Source organism: Tenrec ecaudatus, chromosome 5 (assembly GCF_050624435.1).
Source record: "Tenrec ecaudatus isolate mTenEca1 chromosome 5, mTenEca1.hap1, whole genome shotgun sequence".
Classification (NCBI taxonomy): Eukaryota; Metazoa; Chordata; class Mammalia; order Afrosoricida; family Tenrecidae; genus Tenrec; species Tenrec ecaudatus.
The window spans coordinates 90,844,410-90,866,605 of NC_134534.1; the positions used below are offsets into that span (position 1 = coordinate 90,844,410).

At 36.5% G+C, this 22,196-nt stretch overlaps 1 protein-coding gene across 2 annotated transcripts in view; it reads right to left on the bottom strand.

The window, feature by feature from the left end:
* Positions 1 to 349: 349 nt before the first annotated feature.
* The window catches only part of FAM120A (family with sequence similarity 120 member A), a 167,697-nt gene continuing 145,850 nt past the window's right edge, over positions 350 to 22,196 (bottom strand). The window contains exons 12-18 of one of the 2 annotated variants that reach the window (XM_075549741.1): positions 20,968 to 21,082; positions 14,807 to 15,016; positions 13,395 to 13,578; positions 12,575 to 12,712; positions 10,227 to 10,368; positions 10,009 to 10,105; positions 350 to 2,239 (exon numbers count right to left, since the gene is read on the bottom strand). In XM_075549741.1, the coding sequence (XP_075405856.1) occupies positions 1,928 to 2,239; positions 10,009 to 10,105; positions 10,227 to 10,368; positions 12,575 to 12,712; positions 13,395 to 13,578; positions 14,807 to 15,016; positions 20,968 to 21,082 (1,198 nt within the window). In that variant the 3' untranslated portion in view covers positions 350 to 1,927. The remainder of the gene's footprint in view (positions 2,240 to 10,008; positions 10,106 to 10,226; positions 10,369 to 12,574; positions 12,713 to 13,394; positions 13,579 to 14,806; positions 15,017 to 20,967; positions 21,083 to 22,196) is intronic. The other variant, XM_075549742.1, reaches the window with a different exon arrangement.

Sequence of the window (22,196 nt, forward strand, 5' to 3'; positions counted from 1 at the left end):
TCCAAAATAAGATTTAACTAGGATCAAACTTATTTCTACCACAAGGTTTAAAAACATACAACTATTTCCATGAGAATCCTCTATCTTTTATAGGAGAATGTACTTCCTTTCTGTCCCTATAGTTTTATTAAAATTAACTATAAAATTCAAAAATAAGTGTCAGCATAATTTTCATATTAATGATGTATTAATGTTTCTTTAGTTCTAGAAAACCTAAAGTCGCTTTAAAGAGGCAAAATATTTATAAAGTTTTGTTTTCTGGCCAAACTTTTAATTGGCCATTAAAATTTGTATTTATGCTCAGTGAAATGTATATTTTTATAAGTGAACTTAAAAGCCACACTATACCTTATACTAAAAGAATAAAGATTTTTATTAAGCATTGTAAGTTGCATTCAATAGCCTTCAAATACACCACACCACAATCCATCTACAATCAATCAAACCCAACAGCAGTTCATTCTTGCACAATCCATGAGTTAGGGCAAAACTCCCTTCAACTTACAGTAAATTCCTATTTAGCTCTTGCGGGTAGGGATCGGGGAATTACACCTCATTTCTGATCACTAATGTGTGATGAAGAGCATCAGGATAATTATATGAAAACAAATAAGAAGTGATTCTGATTTCAAAGTACATTGTTTGGAAACATTAACAAAAACATCAAAATGATATAAGTATACTTGCTTCTACTAAATTCTTGATGGGAAAGTTCTCAAGAACAAGCCATTTGTTTCTTGCTACAGAAGAGGGGGAGGGGTGTTTAAAGACCAAAGTTTTTTTTTTCCTTCACAGAATTTCATATTTTGCTAATATGAAGGCATAAAACAGCAACAAAGAACAATAATGCATACAGCAGTGAATACACCAGGGTAATGTTGATATTCAAAACAGCTAGATAATTTTTGGGGTTTTTTTTTAGAATAAATGCAACAGAGGTCAATAATCACAAAATTTTAAGGTTAGAGCAAGATCAGTCAATGACTAAACATAGTTAACATCTTGTATAGGACTATTACTGATTATTAGCTTTTTGTTTTGCAAATGGGCACATATTTGTAAGAATGGAAGAAAGGACAATAACATGCATAATATTAACTACACACTTTTAAAATTATGAACCATGCAGAAGTTTAGCTCAAGTAGTAGTACTAATGGTCTACATCCGATTCAAAACCACATAGTTCATTGATCACAGATGCATGGTATTAGTCACAAAAAGTTTCAGAACACATTGTGTTGATTTTGAAAGGTCATTTGCATCTTCTATGATTTCAACTTTATCTCCATTTAACTTGCTTGTAAAGTATGTATGATGTACTGTATATTTAAAATCAGCAGAACGGCAATATTACTGTTATTTTTTAGTTTTGATAGTTGCACTTTTTTAAACACAAAAGAACCACAACAGTGATGAAATTTAAGAAAGAAAGAAAAACTGTGGTTGTGCCTTATTTTTTCCATAATCATAAAATCAAAGCCTTAAACAAAGCTTTATTGTGAAACAGTAATGCAAAATCAAATATAATGGCATACATATGGTGCCAAATGCTAAAAATTAGAGTTTAAGCTATATATACTTAAAAGACTGCCAAAAAAATTTTTTTCTTTATAGTTCAAGAAACACCACTAGAGGCTTTTGTCATAACCAGTTTAAACTTTATGTGTACTTCATTTTAAGTGCGGGAGTCAAATGCTCTTCATTTTCTTTCTTTCTTTTTTGTTTTATTGTAGCATTTTGACTACAACTGGTTAAAACTAAAAATTTATTGTTTAAATCTCTGATATCAAAGAGGGATCCGAATTTCCAAAGTCCTCATTTTTCTCTTACGGAAAGGAAAAAATGTACATAACTGTAGGCTTTCTTTCCAGATATTTCTAAATCCTTACCCCTTCCAATATCCTTCACCCTCTATAAAAAATAAGTTTACTCTTCTTTATTTAAGACAGCTGCCTCAAGAGTCTCATCTTTATGGCAGACACTGTCTGTATTTAGTGCATTTAAGTGAGGATTTGTATTGCACATTTTAGAGTCATTGTTCAAGGCACTTTCAGACTGGGTGCAAGCCCTGACACCGCCTGTGCTCCCGTTCATCTGGGATGCCAGCTTCTCCTCAGCCATCACTCCGTTTTCAGCCAGGGACCCGTCTGAAGACACAGCCGGAGACTTCAACTCCACTGATTTTGACTTAAATTCTTTGGCCACTTCTTCTGCTGAAGCAGCATAAGGAGGTTTACCCTGTGTTAAGATGAAGAGAAATAAAAGATAATGCATTTGTGGGTGACTGTTATGAGACAGAACATTAGTCTGGCCTAATTTTACTATCTTTTGATTCAAGAGAAAATATGCATATTTGTATAGGCACAGGGTTGGGTTTGCATGTCGTCTTTGCATCTGATTCATCATAATTGATAGAAGCTGCTACTGACTCAGTTCCCGTCTACTGTCACCTCTGTAAACTCAAATGCAGTTAATGTCCTTAACGTGCAAACAAAGTACTAGGGTGCTGAAATGTATAGAGCTCTAACTAATCTTCTTATGTGGTACACCTAACTAAAAAGAACAAATGCTCTTCAATAAGTCTGTCTCAAATTGTCTGCTTGCTCTTATCCCCCAAAAGGGAATACTGTTTATGACATGCAGCAGCACACATCGCCATATTTTAACCAAGGTGTGAGTAGTAAAACAGAACCAAGTGATCTGTGAGCAACCTCAATAATCAACAAGACTGCACTGATAATTGCCACTCGGTTTATGAAATCTCTCTTCTGAAAGAGTCCTCCCACTAGCCCTTTTAGAAGTTTTCTCTGGAAAATGTGAGTTTCGAGGCTGATTCAGCTTATGAGAGGGCTTCAAAAACTTCATGGAAAAATCTTGGTGGAAAAAAGATAATGGAATTCTTGTTGATGCCTTCTTGTACTTCCTCAAAGATAAGTCTTCTCTACGAGGACCAAGATGATAATGCTACATCTTTCAGTTGCTTTTATAGCAGGCCAGGTTTTCTTCACCTTAGCACTATTGTATTTTTGGACCTGAAAATTCTTTGCTATGGGGACAGTTTTGTGCATTTTCATACATTTAGCAATCTCCCTAGCCCCCATCCGCTGGCTGCGCACAGCACCCCACCTCCACAAGAGGCTATGACCAATAAAGCCACAGAAGCTCCACAGTGGAGAACCACCGGTTCAACAGTGAAAGAAAAATAAATAAAGGCCTTAAGGACTTTACATCCAAATTCATTTTTTGGATGAGGAAAATAGATAGCTGGTTACACAGACTGTCTACGTCCTTGTCACATCTTCAATATAAGATGGCGGTACCTTTTAGCATCTAGTCTTTATTCTAAAAATTAAGATATAATTTTTATTGAAAATAATGGTCATTTCCGGCTGGATTTTGGAGTGTGCCTTGATGGTGTCACCTTAGCGATACTAGACTTTCAATGATGTTATCAATCCCAGCCACTCTCCAATATCATTTTTCTGCTTCCCAGGTCTAGAGTTGACAAATACAAATGTATACATCTCCAGAATGCAATTCTATTGAAACCTGGGGAATCAATGTTATGGAACCTTGCGAAAAACAATTCATATAAAAATACAGCCAGGGAGAAAAATAGTCAAAGACTTAACCTCTATCCATTTGAACTTCAAAGCTCTCACAGGGAAATCAAACATAGATGCTCACTTGCAGGACTAAATGAGTATCTATAGTAATAGTCATTGCAGGAATCCTTCTTGCCAGAGCCAAAAAGAAGGGTCTGTTTACCAGTGAGTAGTTGAAAGAGGGGAACCTTCCTCTACAGTCGACGCCTGGAGAAGACATGGAAAAAGATGTGCTGGCCGACCAACTCACCCACAAGGGATACAGGTGAACAGGAGCAGCAGCTTTAACTAACATTGAACAGACATTCCCTCTCACTATTGTTCTTTTTCCTTTTTTCAACCTGGCCAGACAGTTCTTGGCATTACCATTATAGGCAAATGAGCACTGTATGCACTATTACTTCTACTCTGTAACTGTACTTGAGTTACCGAGTTGATCAGATTTCAGTCAGCATGCCAGGTAATATATGGTATCAGAGACAGTGAAGGAGGAATTGTGAGTGAGTGAAAAACATATAAGAGGCAAAGGGGGGCAAGTTTGGGAATTGAAGACACATACCAAGTGAATGTTTCCTTGGGTCAGTTACTTACACAGGTCTAAGTTGACCCAATTCTACAATTGTTAATAAGTCTGACTTCACTAGTTTATTTGAAAAATAAAAAGATAACAGATAAAGCTTGTTACATATGCAAGTGTTAAATCTTACATCTAGTAAGTCTACAGTATCATTATCCACACATCAGACTCAATTGGCTGCATTTAAATTATCTAGCAAAAATTGTTTTTCAAAGAAGGTGAGCCTAGTGAACATACCTATAAATATTCTCCATAAAGTTCAGGAGTTCAGGGTTTCGAAGCTATGCTTCTTGATGAGAGTGGACAATGACACATGTCAATTGTACAGCAGTGACATACAAGATGAATTCAATTGGGCAAAGCCAGAAGAGAATAGGGGAAAAAAAGTAGCCAGCCAGTAAAATAATAAAAACATAAACTAATATTGACCTAACAAGCCATGGGAGTGTTAGAAAGGGAAAGACGATATCAAGGGCTCAAATAGAAAGAAAATGTTTTGCAAATGATGATACCAGCGTATGTACAAATGTGCTCGACACAATTGATGAATGTATGGATTGTGATGGGAGATGTAATGGAGGTATTTAATTAAAAAAAGGATTTAGCAGGAGAATCCCGCGCACCAGTGGGGCGGTGGAGCCTTTGGGAAGAACCACTGACATTCAACGATGTGGCTGTAAAGTTCACCTGGGAGGAATGGCAGCTCCTGAACCCTGCTCAGAAAACGCTGTATCAGGATGTGATGTTGGAGAACTATCGCAACCTGGTTTCCATTGGGTTAACAGTGAAGGGGTGGAGTCTAGCCAGTCAATCAGATCATAGCCAATGTGGCCTCTGTGTTGACATGGCCTTCTCCTGAGGATTCTGGGAATGCTTGTATTCCTCCTTGGATGTAGGAGTCTCTCTGTCTCTCTCTGTTCACTCCCTGGGAGACATTGCAGCTGACAAGACACATGGAACTATGCTAGTGCCCTGAGCTGTAGAAACCACAAGGACCCATGACAGCGCTGAGATGCTTACAATGCCACTGGCCTGTGCTCTTCCTGTTTTTGGCATCATTGCATGTGTTTTGTGAGTCTGAAAAAGACTTTAAAAATAGGTATCGGACATATGGTCTAAGTTTGGACTTAAGGACTGGATCTGGACTGGTCTGGGATGTTTTCTCAGTATTTGATTGCTCTTGTATTTCTCAAGGGGGGAAAAGAGTATTTAGAAAAAAGTATTAGAAGTATTAAATAAAAAACAAGAAGAAAGGGAGAAAAGGGTCAAAGTGAGAAATATTGTAATGAAGTGATTGGATGAGGAGACAACCTAGAAAAAATAAAGGAAATCTTGACAAGATGTTTCTAAAATGCATATGGATGAACAAAGCAAGTGGAAGAGGAAAACAATATTGAAGAGCAAAACTGAGGGGCTTATACACCAGAAGCCAAAACTTTCTACAGGCCAGTTGGGAGACTGCTGGTTCAGGTCCAGACAACCACAAAAAAATGAGTATCACAACAAAGTTAGTCACATGAATTTTGGGGCATTCAAGTATACCTAAAAGTTATATTTACACTATGCTGAAGTAAAAGAAACTCCTCTATATCTCAAAGTTAAATTGTGATGGTTCACAGACCTAAGCAATTTTTATTTAAAGACATAAGTAAATATCTTTGTGACTTGAAGATACAAAATATTACTTCAATGTGACATAAAAGCATTAAGAATAAAAGACCAATAAACTGAGCTGCACTATTATTAAGAGTGAAATGGCAAGCTATAGATTAGAAGAATATATATTTTCAATATATATAACTGACAAAGGACTCTCTTACACTACATGTGTAAACATAAACTGGTACTACCCTTTTGGAAAAGATTTGGCAATATCTTCTAAAGACAATGAGCACATTGTCTATGAACCAACTATTCTACTTCTGAGTGTATGCCCATCTAGAAATAAGTGTTTATTTCCACAAAGGACGTAGACAAAAAATGCTCATTCTAGAATAAAGGTAACTAAAATTTGGGGACTCAAATGCCCTTAGAGTAAACTTGATTAAAAATAGAATATCCAATGCAAGTTAAACAAAATATATGGCATAAAAGAATACCATTAATCAAACAATGAGATAAAAGAACTTAAAATTTAACATAAAGCGAATCTTTCAATAGATGGGAGACTAATCTAGAAAGAGCACAAGGCTAAATAAGTACCGTACATCTTGATGAGGTGAAGATAAAGAAAAATGTAAAAATCAGAAAGAAACAAAGATAGGTAGATACAAATTAAAATCAAAATGAGATATCATGTCCCATTCAAGAAGATAGATAAAACGAAAAGACAGAAAATAACACATGTTGACAAGGCTGTGGAGATACTGGCATATCCTACACATTTCAGTCAGCTACTCTAGTACATAGTCTGACAGTTCCTTAGCAGTCCCACTCCTAGACATGTACTCGAAAAATAAATCACTTAAAGCATCTGCTTACATGGAAACCTGTACAAGAATGTTCACAGCAGTCTACAGTCATAATAGTTAAGACGATGCCTACCAATTGGTAACGTAATCAGTATGGTATCTACAAACCATGGAATACTATTCGGCCATAAAAGAAAGAATGAAGGGCTGTTACGTGCTAGAACATTAATGACCTTAGACTATTGCTATGTGAAAAAAGAGCCAGTCACAACAGACCACATTTTCTAAGATTCCATTTATTCCGAACATATGTTTTAGGGAAATCCAGAGCCCAAAAGTCCATCAGTAATTGCCACGAAGCAGTTGATGCCGGGGAGGATTATGGAGCCGGATAACTAGATGGGTATGGACTTTTTTGGAGAGTGATTCTGAAACTAGTGACAATGGCTGCACAGTCTTGTTACTAATGTGAGAAAATACAAGGTATACTTGTTTGGAACAGATGGATTTTATAGTGAGTTATATTTCACAAATAGATATAAAGAACTAAAAGGAGCCAAAAGAGTATGACAAATCGTAAAGGCATAGTAAACCGAACTCATTGCCAATTAATTGGTTGGTTCTAATTCACAGCAACCTAAGAGGAGACCAGAAGTTGTCAGGCTGTAAATCTTTAAGGAAGTAGTCTCATCCTTTTCCCTGCAGAACACGTGGTAATGGGTTTAAACTGCTGACCTTGTAGCTTGTAGCCCAATGTGTAAGGCGTTATGAAACTCGGACTTTGGCAGGCATATTATGAGGGAGCTTTATGCAGTTTGTGAATAAATTCCATCATCTTTTAAGTAGATTTTCCTATGAACTTTTTGAAGCCCTCTCACAGGACTGATGGAGATCATATGAGCACAGAATGAAAGCAAAGTGAAGCAACAGAATACTAAAAACTAATTCAATAGTTTTTTACGTAATATTTAAAATTACATTTGGAAAGAGTACTTTGAGTGTATCAATCCAGAACATCTAATGACAAACTTTAATCTAGCAAATACATTTTTAAGGAAAAACAAAAAGACAAATGACTTCACAGAGGGAGGAAAATTTAGGTCAACAATTTTTGATACCAATGTTTTATGCCAGAAGAAAAGGAAGTAAATAATATTATCTAAAATACTGAAATAATAAAGTGTAGGCCAATGTTTCAATTACAAGGGAAGTGAACTATTTCCCGTGAACCCTTCCTGAGGAATAGAATCAGATAGTGTACCACGTGGGAGATGGGCATCAATCTAGTTATGTATAAAACTAAGACGCAATGAAGTTAGAAGGTAAAGTAGAACATGTCATGGCTATGTGACCAGATAACGAAGACAAAAACTATACAGTCGGGTGTTATTCATAGGAGTTACGGCTTCTAAGTCTTTGTGAACACTGTCTTCTTCTTGGACATCGGCAGAGAATTTTCACTTTTCTCTGCATACTCATGTTTACAGGTTACCGTGAAAGTACAAATATTATTTTTAACAAGTAGGTGATTTTGTAGCTATGGAGTTAATAAAGAATATGTGGGAACTTTCTCTTAACTGTTTTCAGGACTGTATTACTAAGGGGAGTATGAATGTTCACTTTGAGCTTGTTGTGTGGGGAAAGTTTGCGTGTTTTGTTCAATGTTAGTAATGCTGGGAGGTACTGCTCTGTCAGTTCCAGCTCACAGCAACGCTGTGTACCACAGAAGCCAGCCCTGCCCAGGCCAGCGCCGTCCTCCCAGATGCGGTCAGGCTGGGGCCTTCTACTGTAGTCAAGGAAGGGTCCGTTCACCACTGAGACTGGTCTCTCAACATGCTCAATGTACAGCAGACGAAGGCTCACCACTCTCGCTTCTCATTTCATTTCCTTCCAAGGTAGACTGATTGGTTCTTCTGGCAATGAATGGTATTTTAAATATTCGACAGCACCATAATTCAAATGCAGTGATTCTTCCCTGGTCTGCTTTATTCAATGTCTAACTTTCACATGCATACAACTGAAAATCCCATGGCTTGGGTCAAGTACACCTCGGTCCTCAAACTGGCATCCTTGCTTTTCAAGTTTTCAGAGATCTGGTGCAGTGGATTTGCCCAATACAATCCATTATTGATTTCCTGACCACTGCTTCATGAGCATTAGTTATGGATCCAATCAAGATGAAATCCTTGACAACGTCTAGCTTTTCTCCATTGATCATAATAGTATCTATTGGTCTAATGGTGGGACCAATAGTTTTAGAAAATTCTAACTTAGTCATTCCTGGGATTTTGAAGAACCAAGATTATCAAAATGGAGGAACAACAAATAATAGTGGTTAAGTAATCATCCTGTAGTCCTATATTTGAATAGGAAGCATCAGCACAAACTCATGATGTATTAAGCAACAGTGCGTGTTTATGAGTGTGTGTGTATTGTTTGTATACCCCTACCCACAGATGTGCTTTCCCTTCTTAGTTCTGTCCACAGAAAAAAAGATTTTGTATGATAGGACATATAGATGTAATATAGAAGAGGTTAAATAAAAAGCTCTGTAGACCTTCGATTTAAATGAAGCATCAGTATGAACACATGATGTATTTTATCTTAAAAAATAAAAACGATGTTCATGTGACTATGTATGAGTAAATACATTTCAGTATACACATGGGTATGTATGAATGTATATATACATATATTTTCTCCTGTCACCAATTCTGTCCAGAGAAGAGTAATAGAAACACAGACCACCCTTGGCAAAATAAGTCTATCAGTTTTCAGACTGTGGTCTTGGCATCACATTTCCTACTGAAAAGAAACCAATGTTTTATGGAGAATGAATGGTTAATTCCAGGTAAAAAAACAACAAAAAATCTTTGTTTTGCAGTAAGTATTGGCCATTTGGACATGAGTCAGTTCCAACTTATCGTCCCTCTATGAACAACAGAAGGGAAACCCGCCTGGTCCAACATCCTCCTCAAGTGTTCTATTTTGGAGCTCACTGGTTAGCCACTGTGTCAGTCCATCGTGTTGAGGGCCTTCCTCTTTTCCCTCCCCTCTACCAAGCATGCTGTCCTTGTCCAGGGACTGTTGTCTCCTGATAACACGGCCAAAGTACATGCGATGAAGTCTTCCCATCCTTGCCTTTAAGGAACATTCTAACTATATTTCTTCCAGGACAATATTTGTTTATTCTATTGATCCAAATATATCCAACTGATTAATTAGAAAAGACACTGGGATATTTTTTCTGGGAAACTGACATCTTTTGAACATCTATGTATCACGTAATATTGCTAGATGCTTGACCGCTATAGAAATGGACCAAATTGCCTTTGTCTGAGCCTATGTTCTAGAAGTGCTAGTTCAGAAAGACTGTCAGGGAGAACTGGCACAAACAGTATATTGTACTATTACCTGAATTGTTCCCTGGTTTTTGTAACCTCTCCCATAGTATCTTCCACCTCTTCCAAATGTTCTAATCACGGGGGTAGAAATAACTCCTCTAGGACGTCTAAATGAATAAAAAAGGGCAAATATAAATATACACAAATGCTTTAGAGGTATTTAAAATAATACTAAAATGGAATTCCAAAGTCTGAAATAAAAATATATTCACAGTTCTCAGCACTTACCCCCTTGCTGGTCCTCCAACAGAAACTACCTGTAGGGGGAAAGGCCCTCGGCTTCCCCGACCACGTCTGCTCCCAGCCCAGTGGCCAACCACAGTGCCAGCTATCTCTAATTTTCCTCCCTGAGAAGGTATAGGCTGGACTCCTGCATTCAGACAAACAGAAACACAGGGGGTGTTGGGGTGGGGGTGTTAAGTCTTTACCATCACAGGGTTAAGAATAGCTAAGAAAAATAAGCAAATAATTTTTCACTTTTCCTTTGTATTTATTTTACAGAAATTTCACTTACTTTTCTTTGATTATGTTAAATATCCCTATGCACAATGTTTGGCTTTTAAGGCACTCCCTAAATACACTTGGAAGTACAACAAAATTGGTACCTATTCATAAAATCCATGATACCTAAAATAGGTTACAACTGCAACATGTATTCAGGGCTACTTGAGGAGAAACAGGTATTCTTACTGGGTGTACATGATGTATTTGATATTACCATGATATAAATCTGTAAACTCAGATTTTTATATTTAAGAAAATTACTTTTAAGTTTACTAGCCCTAGCCACTTAGTCTGTTATTTCTTTTTATATGGATAAATTAGAACCTCCTGAAGCAGGGCCCTAAACATTGATTAAATTCACTAACTTCTATTAATTACTGATAGCCACCATGTTCTATAGTCTTAACTTACCAAAACAAACAAACAAACAAAATCAACAAGTAACAGAAAGTAAAATATCTAAAAACACAGAGCAAAGTCTCAAGCATCTTATTCTGGGGGCTGATTAATAAACTCCTCATTCTCTTAGAGTTGGCTGGGACAGTGACTGCCAAGGCGGCATCTGCGCCAGTGCTGACCGACATAAAATCATGGCATGCCTTAGTTTTCTAGCATTAAAAATGTGAAAAGAAAAACATGAATAAGATTTAGCCATATATTTTATGACAAAATATTAATTCAACATATTATAAATATAAAAATCACATGGTTATTTTACATTCTTTTAATCCATTCCAGACAACATGTTTTAAAACCTATGTATAACTTACACTTACAACATATCTCTTATTTGACCCAGCTACAGATTAAGTTTTCAATAACCACCACTTATGGCTGTTGGCTACTATATTAAATAGCACAGATCTGAAATTCAGAAACAATTTTATAAAAGTCAGAAAGTTCATTTCTCCAGTCATGTTCAGTCTAAGAAAGAATATCTTTTTCAAACTATCCATACTAAAATGGCCTCCCCTCCACTGGTCTTTTATTCCAACTACAAGCAAGTGTTAGTTTCAAGGCAATGAATTAACACAGGATTGAAACAATATGAAGCAAATGATACACATGGCTCTAGGTTGCTCTGTGGCTAATCGGAAAGCACCGCAATAGTCGGCTAAAGAGAACACATAGGCAAGAAGAGGACAGGCACTTGCAAAAGGCAAAGTGAAATAACCTCTGGCGCCTCCAGAGAGAGCTGACTATTTATCACTAACTACTTAAGGATTTATTTCTAAAAAGATGTCTCTACGTCTCTCATTAAGCATGCCACGTGGTTACTATGCCATGTGGTTTAAAAACACTTTGGGCCAAAAAACTTGGGCTTGTCTATCTTAAAAGTTGTTTAAAATTTTATTTAAATAATCTAAGCCCTCTGGGCCTTGATAATTAATTTTTATTTGCATTTTTAAATGTATGAAAAAGCTACATGTTAAAGACTTCAATTGAAGGAGAGCCAAAAGTCATTATTTTAAAAGTTAAGTGGCAAGAGTTTTGTTTCCCTTTTTGCATATATTGCAACTAAAAAGAGAATCAATGACAATTTAAAGTAAAATCATGTATTTACATTTATAAAATTTGATCTTTCCTTTAAAATATTTCTATAAAGCATGTCTAAAATATATATTTTATGGCAACAACTTTTCTATGGCATTAAAATCTTCTACATAATCATAATAATCTTTACCCAAAAATGGCTATTAAGAATATAGTAGGAAAGAAATGTTCCTGACTATTATTCAGCAACTCATTCTATTAACATGAGCCAATGGTTGAGTTACCTAAGTCCACAGAAAGGCTCTTTTCTATGTGGACACTCATTGGTCTACACTGAAAGGCAGAGATTGGACACAGCAAAGCTGCTGCAGAGACCTGAGGGCAGACAGAGTTAGGAGAATAAGCAATCAGTAAATGCCACAGCAGGGACCTAGAAGAAAGAATATTTTACTGGAGAACACCCTTTGTAAAGACAGTTACAGAAGAAAAGAAACGGGAAGTCGGCTGGGAGCCATGTTATGGAGTGAAAGAAGCTGTTGGCAGGCAGAAGCTCTAGGAAAAGTTTAGGGTATAATTACCGCCCTGCAACTTGCTAGTCCTGCTGCTGTCATTGCCGGGGAAGGCTCCGGAATGTCCTGTTGCTGCCGCCACCCGGAAGGCACGGTAAGCGCCTGTTGCTACAGTTTCCCCGTAAGGGCCTCCAAAGCCACAGACTCCTGTTAGACCCAGGGGAGAGAGACAGGGGAGAAGCCATGAGGGGACTGGGCACATGGGATTAATTTCTCCTGAGGAGGCAGTCACTGTAAGTTTTATATAGGTGACTTCTTTCCTTCCAGCTCTTACTGCTCCGTAACAATGCCAAAAAGAGCGGAGCTGCTAGCTGTCTCATATCCGTGCTACATACACCTGCATCAACAGTCTCAATCAGACCAGTTCAGAAGGTTCACTTCACCCATCCAGGGAATGGCCTTTGCTGCATGAGGCCAATTGAATAAGGTGCAAATCCTGCATGTTCAATGACTGACCCAGGAAGATGGCTAATAGAAGAGGGTTTCTTTGACTTTGATGGGTGTAATTTTCCTCCGTGTGTATGTAATATATATATATTTTATACACACATATAATTCAAACTGGGAAATTTTCAGCTATGTTGACAAATTTTCAAATCTACCCTCTGCAACAGCTTTTATAGACCCATCTCTCCCTCTCCCACATTCTCTTCCAAGAGTTCATCGGATGCTTTCTAGTTGGAAATATTTGCTGTTACAAAATTTTAATAATCAAGAACGACCATTATAAAATCTAATGATTTAACTCAACTAAAAAGTACTACATACTATTTTTAAGCATTCCTTTTTCCCACATGGATATATTACTATAATTACTGACACAACATACCTGCAAATCCTCTGCCCCTGCCCTGAGATGGCGGGACAGGCCCAAAGTGTCGAGGATACATGGAAGCTGGGTAGAAAGGCAGAGCAGGAGGTGGTGGGAAAGGAAGCGGGTGGTTCTGACGGGAGAAGTTTAGCCCCTCTAAAATGCTCTGACGCATTTTTTCAACCTTGGCAGCTTGCTCAGCCTACAAATCAAGGAACCATGATGTGAAAAACATGATTCAGAATGTTTTAATCCAATAGAAATGAATGCGAAGAAAATAAAACTTATCAACTCCTGAAACATATTGACCTATTTACCTATAATTTAGTCATACTATATTCAGTGGTATTTGTTTATAGAATGTCAAAATAAACCATAAAAGCAAAAGCTAAGTAAATGAAGGTACCATATATACTCATGTGTAAGCCGAGTTTTTCAGCATATTTTTCATGCAGTTTTTGTGGTAAAATTAAGTGCCTCAGCTGATATTTGGGCCGGCTTATACTCGAGTATATATGGTACTTTTTAATATTATAGGCAAACATAAGCTTAAAAGTTCCACTTTCTCATGGTATCTTTGGTAAGAATCATTTAGCATAAAATTTTAATCATATGAATACACATTTTGGTCTCAAAAATTAAGGCCTAATGCAGACGGAAATTCGGCCTACTTTCCATAAGATGACTAATTATACTATAAATGTACGTTGTCACATTAATATTTTTATTTTATTTTCCTCTTGACGGTGAACACTTGGTATCTAACACACTTCCCCAATAAGAAAGAGCTGAAGGAAACCTGGAGATCAGGAACAGACCTACAGGGTATATTACCTTCATGTATTAGTTACAGCATGTCAAAAACTTTAAGTTGCCTAAGTGTGGACAATGAAATCTAAGTCATTCAACTGAGTATCCTTTCTTGTTAGAAGAGAGACTAGTCTTTAATAAGAGAGCACTGGATAGAATTTGTTTGTCTACTGAGATGTCCTTAGATGGCGATTTACTTAGGACAAGGTCCTACAGTTGGGAAGAACTCATGTTTTATACTTTATAGAGCCTGAGGTTAAAAAAACTTGAGCAACTGGAAGCCCCTTTTTACACTGGGGACAATTCTCACTAAATTAAACTGGGGCGGGGTGGGGGGGGGGGCTCATGGGGCGGGTGGAGACCACAGGCCATTTTTGAAATAGCATAGCCAGAGCCCAGCTGAGTCAAATGACTTTCTAGCACATCCTGGGCAGGGCTCTATCTGAAACAGAATCCTTGTAACGTGGGTTGAGTCTCATTATAAATATGTTGACGAACTTTAGTTCTTCATAGTAAGTGAGCATACATGGAATGGCCACCTGCCTCTTCTCTGTCCCACACACCCCAAATGAGAAATCAAGCTATAGAGTTCATATAGGCATTGGATTCCCACAGCATACCTGACCATCACAGAGGTCAATTAGTGGAGTCTTTTCTCGACTGGCTTTAAGGAGTTTGAACTGGAAGAGCTTGCCATCGAAGTACATCCAAGGACAGCAGTGTTCCCATGGGATTGGCTGCCCACACGCATCATTTGCAAACAGGGCCATGTCCACTCCACTCATGAACAGAGCCGACAACTGAATTCCACGGGAATCTAGGTTCTCAATCTTTAAATTGAAAAAAGTAATTTCTATGGAATAAGAGTACTATAGTATTTAATTCTTCCAAATTTGCATTATAAGTCTCCAACTTTAATACAGATTGTTTCTCAACAAACAACTAATATTTACCTTATTTGAACAGAGATACTACTCATTTAATAAATTTAATTTAATAGAATGCTTTCCAAAGTATATAGGATTATTTCTATTTCTAAAGCATAACACAAGTTAAAGTAATACTATATTTCAGTTTGACATAAAACAAAGTAACAAATTATCAATAGTCTCTTTGGCAGTTAGAAATCCCCTAATTTAGATATTAAGTAAAATTTTGTACCTCACATCCTAAACATTGGAAGCATATTAGCATAAAGCTTGTAAAAAGAAACCACTTAAGATTTGGCATTTTACTAGTTATGCTAAAAATTTACTTAGTATAATTACATTCTAAAATAAATCTGTACTTTACATTTACATTATTTTACATGTTAAGATTTACAAAGCAACTTATTAATGATACTGCCAAAATGTTTTAGGAGAAATGAGTAATTTATAAATGAAAGAACATAACAACAAAAATATCATACTTGAACGATGCATATTATAATCCAGCATAAATTTCTATTTTACGGTTCTTTTTAAATCAGTGATGAATGCTGTTTCTTCCTTCCATATAACCCCCTCTCCTGACATAAGATGAGTAGGATAATAAGCACTAACAGAAATACAGTCAACTCTTGATTATCTGTATGTGAAGGACCAAGTTTGTGGATTACACAAAGGCTAATCCATTTTAACTTTATTTGGGTTTCTATCTTCCTACTCTGCACACTTATTTTCGAAAAGACAGGCTTCTCAATAATGCCATGTATCTATATGGGGTTACTTCTAAGCAATGCCTAGTTGTGGCAGGCAAACTGGCTTTTCATAAAATGAACATAAAAAGATCATTCTAGTGCCAAACACGTAAATCTGTGACCACTGTTTTGTGCTATCAGAGTCAGTGTTATCTATAATCAGCTAATATGTTCTCAAAATATTTTGTGTTTAAACTCAGTGGAATTAGGAACTTCCAAAACCTGGAGAATTCTGTTAACAAGTTTATAAATATTGCCTAACTATACTCAATTCTTTTATGCAATAACTGCTATTTTTCCCATGTAGGTACGGACAAGTTGACTACATTTTTTTTAAGTGAAGAGCAGATGGGAATTGGGGTGATAACAATCAGGATGCATTTTAAAACCTGCATGTTGAAGGTGGAGAAAGAGGATCAGACTGGAACAAAATGAAAATAAATAAATCTTTCCCCTTGATTTAGATTCCAGAATAGCCCTTTCCCGGCTTTGAGATATAGAAAGAAATTCTCTTCCTCTTAGTATAGTATCTCAAGGTAGAAAGAGGGAGTCTTCCCTCTCTCAAAGCTGACCTTTCATACTTTTCATCGCAAGTTTAAAGTGTGGCAAGACAAATGTTAACATGTGAGCTGAGGGGAAGATTAGGAAATAAATCCTAGCTACTTCTCAGGAATCTGCCTGGCATTCCCCTAATGCCAGGAGCAACTGCAGCTGCATTTTCCCTCCTTGGGCATGGTAACAGTGTGGTTCCTTCCAGGCAGATGGAACTTTCCCATACTATTAGCTGCCATCCTCTTTGTTAGTCACTGCTTAACAGTGCCTTGAGCTAGGACTACTCTGATCCACAGGTAAGGTAGCAGACTAAGAACCAGTGTTTCACCCAAGTCTTCCAGTTCCCATGCTCCCAGCTTTGCACCCCACCTCAGAGAGAATGAAGAATCTAGATCAAGGATTAATTAAAGGAAATGAGTAAACTGATGCCATTCTAAAAGATGTTTGCTGATATACACTGGAACAGATAGGAACTGGAAACACAGGGAATCCAGGGCGGATGATCCCTTCAGGACCAGTGGTGTGAGTGGGGATACAGGGAGGGGAAAGGGAGGGTGGGTTGGAAAGAGGGAACCAATTACAAGGAACTGCATGTGACCTCCTCCCTGGGGGACGGACAACAGAAAAGGGGGTGAAGGGAGACATCGACCAGGGCAAGATATGACAAAATAATCATTTATAAATTATCAAGGGCTCATGAGGGAGCGGGGAGGAAAGGGAAAAAATGAGAGCTTGATGTCAAGGACTTACGTGGAGAGCAAATGGTTTTAAAATGATGAGGGCAATGAATGCACAAATGTGCTTTACACCATTGATGTGTGTATGGATTATGATAAGAGTTGTATGAGCCCCTAATAAAACGATTGAAAAAAAGAATTGTATGAGCCCCCAATAAAATGATTTTTTAAAGTTTAAAGAAAAGATGTTTGATGTTCAAATGCTGTAACAGAAACAATGAAGTTTTCCTCCATTAAAATATGAAACAGCATGCTAACAGGCTGTTGTTTGTTATATCTATATTCAATCATTTATTTGATCAAGATAATCTAAAGTCAATTTTGAAGCAAAGAGCTATCTATACATTAGGTTTAAGAAACAATGGCTCTACAACACAACCAAACTCAAGTTAGACTATTACCAAAATTTATTTACCAGAAGAATGAAAAAATTCTACATCATCCACACTTGTGTGCGTGGGCACATATACAAGCATAGACTTTAAGTGACTGCAACCTTCGTTGAGAAGCTGTAGTTTTATAAGATTTTAAAAATGATGTGTCTGCTTTGTCATAACCAGAGGATATCTAGAGAAAATTTCTCAAAAAGAAACTAGTTTTAAAACAATGTGAATATGTGGATTTTGCCTTATTCTAGAATTCGAAAATTTTTACATTTAATACTTTTTCTCTAAATGTTAACTACACAAGTAATAATGTCCAATATCCCTGTGACAATAAATACATAACAAGCGCTATTTTAAGTATTTTTACATGCACTATCTCATATAATTCCCTCAGTAACCCTATTAAGCAACTTTATTCATGCTACATTTTATAGAAAAAAGTAGTCGCTGAGGGCTCAAAGCCACAAAACTAATAACTGGTAGAATCAGAATCTTAATCCTTGATTTTAGAAATGTTATAATATTCAAACTCTAACTTCATTCTCTTAAAACAATTCAGATAAAATGTTAAAATGCTCAACATTATCCAAGGATCCTCCATGAGAGAAACAAGGACAAAACGTTGGACTTTATAGGAAATACAACTATGAAATTTAATCCTGGCCCAAATTAGCTAAAGAAGCAATTTGTAATGTAGTTACTTTGTTCAATTTCTAATTACTGGGCAACAGACTCTTATTTTAATTTTTATATTTACCTATATGCAAAATAAGTCCTACAGGTATCACAGACATGCTGCACGCCCCTAATACTGTCCTTAAAGCTCTTCATTTTCCATCTTTTATATTCTGCACTTGGCAGGTGAAACTGTTAAAAGAATTTAAGGCAATTACAGGGATAGCAAGAACAAAGGAGATAGAAACTGGACAAATATTCTAATTCCTAAAAGTTCTTCTCCTCATTCTTTACCCCCACCCTCCGCAAAACAAAGGGCCAGTGTTGATTATACCTTAAAAATTATATTTCAGCTGATAACCTAGAAGCTTCTATGATGCCCATTAATCAGCACCATGGGTATTTAAGGAACTACGTAGTATACTATCAATTCCACATGAGAACGGTTGATAGAGTAAGCATGGATGAAATGAAATTCTTAAATATTAATTTTCTTTAATGGTTTCAACATCTTTTGCCAACAAGCTTCTCATCAGAAAAACTAACTAGAGGCCACAATGGCAAAATCGGTCTTTTCTTTGTTTTCTCCTGTAATGACAACACTTATCACCTTACAGTGGACAAACAACAAACATGGGAAGAAAAGTAGGGTTTGGGCAATCCACAAACTGAACAATGGGTCCCAAATGCAACAACAAAATCAAGAGTTGACTATATTATAAACAGTAAAATGGAGTACTATAGAAAAGTGTTAACATTGCTTTTAATAGAGAATTTTAATATTGAACAAAAAACACAGTTTGGAAACTCATTTTTCTATCATTGAATTTTGAAACCCTCAGCTCTCTGCATAGAATTTTTTGTAGTATTTGAATAATGATCATTCCTACTAATCCTCAATCTGATCGCCGAGGGGATCATCAATCTTTTAAAAATAACCACCACCAAAACCAACAAACAAAAAAGACCTACCTCCTTTCCCCGCCTGAATGTTAGTTTTCCTTATAGCTTTCTCGGAACTTATACTAACGAGCATGAAACACATAGGGTACAGGTTGTTTTTATTAAAGGGAACTGTAGACCGCCAGACAAGCAAAGCCCAAAGGAATGATGAGTGAGACTGAAGTAAACTATATATAAAATACATCTTTCTAAACACGTCTCTAGAAACGTCTAACATTAGATGAAGAATCGGGGAAATCATGAAAGTACTAAGATCTCAAAAGAACCAAAATGAAAGCTTAGTGTGTGATTCTCTTTCAAAAGTTATTTCCTACGTTCGATCCAAAAATGAAAGGAATATGGGATATAAGATGAACTTTGAGTCAAAGTAACTTGATGGTGAATAAGGCTTAGTGGGCATACCTGATACCTGGTGGTCTGATTCTCAGAACTGGGATGTCAATACTGATGTAAAAATCTATATAAGAGAAACAGGAAGTAGAGGTAGAGGGATGGCACCACACTATAATAAAAGTATTTACAACACCCCTGAAAGCACAATCTGGTAATGAAGACGGTGGTGGTGAAACAATCTGGGTAAGAAAACAAGGAATGAGAACCTGTACTTAATCTCTGTTGTTCTGTGTTGTAGGAAAAACCTGACCAAACATTTTAAAACAAACACAACTTTAAATTCAGACACATAAAAAAAAATCAGTATCTATCTCACATATAGAATAGCTTTATCTAAAGTAAAGAATACAAATTGAGGTAAATTTATCCTAAGTTTAAATTGCATTCTTGAATTCTTTTTAAAATTTAGTTTGTCTCAAAGTTATCAGGAATTCTTATGGTAATCATAAATGACTTCAGAGCTACGCAGTCAATCACTAAATTTACCACAATAGTTTAGGGGAAGGTCAACTTTAGAATACTGAAAATGTATAAACTGAACCTAAAACTCCCGTGAGATAAGAACATCTTCAAAACGAAAGGTAAAAAGATCTAAAAGTAAAAGTGATTAGGTTATTTTATTATATATCAAAATTGGGGAAAAAATCAGTAAATAACAGCAAATATACAAAAGAAAAATTCCTGAATAAATTAAAAAGAGAGATCTACCAATTTAACTGTGAAAAATCCTTGAGCTTTCTAAAATTTTATACAGAAATCCAAAAACAATTACAACCATGAGAGCACAACAACTAATTAAACTGTACTAGAAAAGATGCACACTAAATAAATTAGGTAACAACTAGGAGAAATTATCAAAACAATGGAACAACAAAACAAAATATTAGACGGGAAAAGTAAAAAGAACATGATGTTAAATGCTGACCACAGGGGCACAGGGATGATGGCGTAATAGTGCTCTTCAAGTGCTTTGTTTTGTTTTGTTTTAAGGGGCAGTACAATGCTACAAAGGTAAAGAATACTATTTAGAGAAAAACTAAAGTTGAAATTAGAAACAATGAAATGAATTAAGAAAAAGAATGCTGGCTAAATGTCAGAAAACTCTTAATATTAAGCCCTCCCAGAGTTTGGAAACTCCTCCTAAAATACAAAAGGAACATTTCCTGCTGTGAAAAACAAGAATATACATTCACTGGTAAACACAGGAAAATATTTATCTGGAAAAGTAGAATTAATAATTTCCAAGCTAGGGATAGCAAATCCATGTCTAGAAAAGAAAATTCCTTTAACCCAAGCTTAGTGCACACATCAAAACTACCCAGTGAAAGTTGAATGTGTTAAACAGAATCCAGAGCAAGACCTCCCAAGACAATAAAAGAAGGTTTATGAGTTACCTTCAGCTCCTGAAGCTGATCAGGCTCATAAAGTTTGGGGGATAATGCCTGAGCCAGAAAGGCATCAAGTTCCTGGCGACGTAATATCCGCACTCCCGGCCACTGCACCATATATCTGTAGTAAACGGAAATAGATTTACTGTCATTACTTAGTGATCAACAATTACATGGAGAAACTCATTGTCTAAACTCTAAGTAAATGTGATGACGCAGCTTTTCTATTTTTACTTCATGTCAATTACAAATGAAAACTTAATTTTCATCTGGCTGGTGATGATTTTTACAACAGAGTAATTAAGATTGCATGATTATAAATTAAAATTACCATCCTAAATTGCTTATACTGAAAACTAGTTGGTCAGTGACTTTTGAAATTTTACTGTTAGGGCTTTTTAACTCTAAAAGTATATTTATTCATTATAAGCATGAATTTACATGATACACTTAAGTTAACTGAAATACCCAGGAAGAACATCTTAGATCAAAGAATTCAATCTCATAATTATAAGCAACACGAATTGAGAACACTCTTCAGATGAAAGGTGTCCCTGCATCAGCAGATCAGGTGGAGATGGAGCAACAAGGGACCCCGTGGGGAAAGACAGGACCAGAAGCAACATACAAGGTCAGTGACTTAAAAGGCAAAATAACAACCCAAACTGACTGTCAACGAATCAATTCCGACTCACAGAAATCCTTTAGGACAGGACAGAACTGTTTTTTTTTGGGGTTTCAGAGACTGTAATCAAGTAGAAAGCTTCATCCCTCTCTTGCAGAGGCTTGTGGTTTTGAATGGCTGATATTGCAGTTAGAAGCCTGACGCATGCTCTGCGAGCCCAGATGGTATAGTCGTTATGTATCGGGTTATGTGTTGGCAATCTGGGAGGTTGGCAGTTTGTTACCACCAGCTACTCTGTTGGAGAAAGAATGGATTTTCTACTCTCCCAAAATAGCTATGATCTTAGAAAGTCGAAGGACTAGTGCTACCCTGTCCTACAGGATCAGCTTGGGTCGGCATCAACTCCCTGGCAATGAATATTGACAGTCTGAACATGCCGTGTAGCCTCCTGTTAAACCACCAGGGCTCTTTAATTCAAAAGCAATCGACTTCAGAATGGATCCATGTAACTTTCAGGGTATATATTGTCTTAAGGTTTTGCTGGCATTAGTTCTCAAATCTTAAACTTCTATTACATACTAGTTCCTATAATGGATTTGGCTAGATGAAT